This window comes from Hemicordylus capensis, chromosome 6 (assembly GCF_027244095.1).
Source record: "Hemicordylus capensis ecotype Gifberg chromosome 6, rHemCap1.1.pri, whole genome shotgun sequence".
In the NCBI taxonomy this organism is placed as follows: Eukaryota; Metazoa; Chordata; class Lepidosauria; order Squamata; family Cordylidae; genus Hemicordylus; species Hemicordylus capensis.
This window is the reverse complement of record NC_069662.1, coordinates 7,214,505-7,218,679: the sequence shown is the minus strand read 5'-3', so window position 1 is coordinate 7,218,679 and position 4,175 is coordinate 7,214,505. Positions and strand designations below refer to the sequence as shown.

Genomic DNA, 4,175 nt, shown 5'->3' with positions numbered 1-4,175 from the left:
GAATGAATAAGTAAAGGAGATCTAATCAGATATGACAAAGAAGCAGGTTAATGCTCAACATCTGTGATTCTTTTACCTTGCTCAGGGGCAGGCCTCCCATGAGGTGAGATGAGACAGTTGTCTCAGGAAGTTTGATTTTTGTGGCACCACTGGGGAGGCAATATAGCTTCCCCCCCCCCGCCACCACACCACACTTGCTTCACTCTATAGCCCACCAGCACCGGAGAGGCTCTTTGAAGATTCATTTTTTGAAAGAGACACCCCAAGGTGGTCCTCTCCCATCTTCTGCAATCACTGCTTCACCCTAACTCAGCACTCACCTTTCTATTTCCTTCTTTAGGCTAGTAATTAAAAGGAAGTAGATGATAAAATGTGGAGAATTTCCTCTGATCTTTCCAGAACTATAAGTTCCAGAGTTCCTTACTTCCTGAAGGCATTTCCTAAGAATAGTTAGAAAGAGGAGCCAACATTAGGAGGGCAGGAGGAGCACCATAACAACAAGAGATATTAAGATCCATTGCAGGGCAGGTGGGAACCAGTGCTCTGGATACAATCAGTAGGGATCTGCCGGAACCAAAATTCAGACCGAATTCAAACAAAACTGCTGGTTCATGAGGCACTTCATTCCAACTGACCAGACAGGCCAGTCTCTTTAACTGAACTGTTTCAGTGGTTCGAGGGCTACCCAGTGAGGATGCCCCTTTCCAATCAAAGAGTTGGGGGAATCCTTGAAAAGCCTTCTAAAGGACAGCTGGGTGAGAGGGCATCTTTAAAAGTAGATTCTTAAATTTCTTACCAGCCTGCCAACACTGCCTTTCTAAACCCCTTTTGTGCAGGCCAAGCATGTGATGCTCCCTCCAGCAACCCGCCCACACAGTGATGGTGCCATTCCACCCACTTGGGCTGTTCCAGGGGGGCTTCGAGGGGTGGTGTCGGCAGCTGCTGGGTTGGTAAGCACCTTAATCTACTTTTAAATCTTCACTCTTGTCACGGGCTCCTCAGCCTCCATTTAGAAGACTTTTCAAGCATTCCCCCACCCCTTTGCTTGGAAAGGAGGATCATCACTGGCTTCCCCTTTAAAAGCAAAACCCCTTGATCCCAAACCAGTCCGCCACAGCTTGGGCTCAGTTCTGTTTGATCGCGGTGTGGACTGTCACCAGTCCCGTTCACGATCAAACCATTGAACTAGCCTGGTTAGAGGCAAACCAGTTTGGAATTGAATGTTTTGTGCACACCCCTAACAATTAGGAACATAGGAAGTTGCCTTCTACTGAGTCGGACCATTGGTCCATCTAGCTCAGTATTGTCTACACAGACTGGCAGTGGCTTCTCTGAGGCTGAAAGCAGGAGTTTCCCTCAGCCCTATCTTGGAGATGCTGTGTTGGGGAAGGACTTGGAACCTTCTGCGGATGCTCTTCCCAGAGCAGCCCCATCCCCTTGGGGAATATCTTACAGTGCTCACACCAGTATATCCCATTCAAATGCAAACCAGGGCAGACTCTGCTTAGCAAAATAAACAATTCATGCTTGCCAGCACAAGACCAGCTGCAATGACATATGTCATTTTAAATAATGAATATCCATAGACATACATAGACCCCCTACTGCCACATCTGGCTATCAGTGGAAATCAGGCAAAACTCTCTTTCTCTTTTTAATTCCAATCACTGTTTCAATGAAAATCAGATTCAAATCCTGAGTCTGAGGGATTTTCCATGTACGTAGTCAAACGCACACACCATAGCTTAGCATTTGCTGCACACCCGAGCCAATCATTGTTGCAGAGAGAAGGGTCTCTGCTATCCCACACTATGAAACTTCTCTATGTTTTCTTTCTTTATTAGCTTCTCCATTGTGTGATTAACTTGAAGATAAATGCAAAGAATGACAGGTCACTAATGAACATGATTTTATTAACTGTTTAGTCATCAACCTTAGATGTCCACAGCAGTGTTCAGCTCATGGAGTCCAGACCGGGAACAATAAATCCTGGAGGATCCTTCTGACTAACTTGCACGGTCACTGGTGACTCCATCAAGAGTTCATGGTGGGAATGGTAGGAATGGTGGCAAGCTCCCAAGAAAGGATTGGAATGGCTGGGCCCGATAGATTGGAATAGCAATAGTAACAAATGGTATGCCCCGTCTCTCCAAGGCTGCATCACATAGGAACATAGGAAGATGCCTTATACCAAGTCAGACCATTGGTCCATCTAGCTCACTAATGTCTATATAGACTGGCAGCAGCTTCTCCAAGGGCACAGGCAGGAGTCTCTCCCAGCCCTCTTGGAAATGCCAGGGAGGGAACTTGGAAACTTCTGCATGCAAGCATGCAGATGCTCTTCCCAGAGCAGCCCCATCGTTTAAGGGGAATATGTTACAGTGCTCACACATGGAGCTCCTATTCAAATACAAACCAGGGTGGACCCTGTTTAGCAAAGGGGACCATTCATGCTTGCTACCACAAGACCAGCTTCTGTCCTATCTCAGGGGGCCCTAAGAGAGTCTGTCTGCTACCAGCACACAAAGGCTATGGTTCTTCAGCAGCTGCCCATATATGGTGTCACCAGTGCCAGCCTTGAGACAAGAGTCTTGTCCTCCTTCATGCCACAATTCTGATGCAATTCCCTCCCACAAAGTTGTTCTTTGCCCCTGGAGGGAAGTTGCTACTGGTGCCCATGACAGATTCCCTCCCAAGGCAAAAGGGGACTGGATTTTTGTCAGGACTGTAGCCTGGGGCTAAAACATCAATCCCCCTTCCCTTTAAATAAGGAACCCAGTTCAGTAAGAAGGCTGCTGGAGTGAAGTTCATATCAGGTCTTATAAAATGGAGCCCATGCAAATCAGCAGAACCATGACTCCTTCTTCAAGGCTGCTGTTTCCAAGACAACCCTGTAAATACTCAGAGCCTTCTAGGATTGGGCCACTCAAGGAGGTCACCCCACACTCAACATTCCCCCAGCACAGCCAGAGACATGATACATTGGTTGGACCTCCTCTTTTTGTTAGCAGCTCTTTCAAGTAAATATTCTCTCCTGCGTAACACCCAAGGGCATGTAAATTTTCCTCCACAGATTTCCCCTTATTCTTCATTTCTCCTTCATTTGCAGGTTGCCAGTCAGAAGTCCAAGTGGTGGAAACTGGAGGTGGGGTTGTAAGCCCTGGAGCCTCCCTCTACCTCTCCTGCAAGGCTTCAGGATTCACTTTCACTAGCTATAACATGCACTGGATGCGGCAGGCTTCAGGGAAAGGCCTGGAGTGGGTGGCTGGAATTAGCACCAATGGAGGTACCCAGTGGTACAACTCCATGGTTAAAGGGCGATTCACCATCTCCAGAGACAATTCCCAAAGTTCAGCCTATCTGCGAACAAGCAGCTTGATGCCTGAAGACTCTGCCTTGTATTACTGTGCAAGATACACAGTGACTTCCTCCTTATACAAAAACTCCCGCTTGCATTAATGGTGCCTGCTGTCCTCACTGCCACCACCTCTACATGCTGTTCTGTAGCAATGGAAAGGAGGTTGAGTGGGCAGGCGATGGGGTGGGTGTTCCTCATCATACACCCACCCACCAATTCACTCGTCCTCCTCCTTGCTGCCTCCATTGCAGCCTCCACTCACTGAGACAGTGGTTGGTGGTGGTGGTGGCGAGGAGGGTCACCGGCGGCGCCTACCCGCCTGTGGCTTCTACCATGAAAGCATTCATTAATGTGGCAATCCTGGGCCCCACATAACCCAGGCTGTTGCCAACCCTGCCTACTTTGCACCCTTTTCTCCTTGGAGGAGAAGTAAAGTTCACTTTGCAGCACAACAACTGTATCCAAGATCTCCTTTTTCATGACCTGGCCATGCAGGGGCCCATTACACATGCGCGGCAGCCTCCAAAATGGCTGGCACGATGGGGGAAAGGCCCGGAACTGGCTGAAGAATGGCTGAACCAGGTGGGTTTTGGCGTAAGGAAGGCCGGCGGGGAGAGGGAGAACCTCCACAGACTATCTGGGGTGTGTGTGTGGGTGTGTGTGTGTGTGTGTGTGTAAAGTTCACAGGGATTCATTGAGAGAAATCACACAGCAGCAAGTACAAACACAAATTGGATTCTTGTTTGCTGTATGAGTTCTTTCAATGAATTCCTATGAACAACTTTTCACACACACACACACACACACACACACACAC

General features: G+C 48.2%; 1 gene segment (V, D, J or C); it reads left to right on the top strand.

Moving 5' to 3' along the window:
• The first annotated feature begins 2,926 nt into the window (after positions 1-2,926).
• LOC128329622 (immunoglobulin heavy variable 3-64D-like) lies at positions 2,927-3,459 on the top strand. The segment is given in 2 exon segments: positions 2,927-3,020; positions 3,110-3,459. Coding segments are annotated over 2 exon segments (396 nt in total).
• Positions 3,460-4,175: the final 716 nt, after the last annotated feature.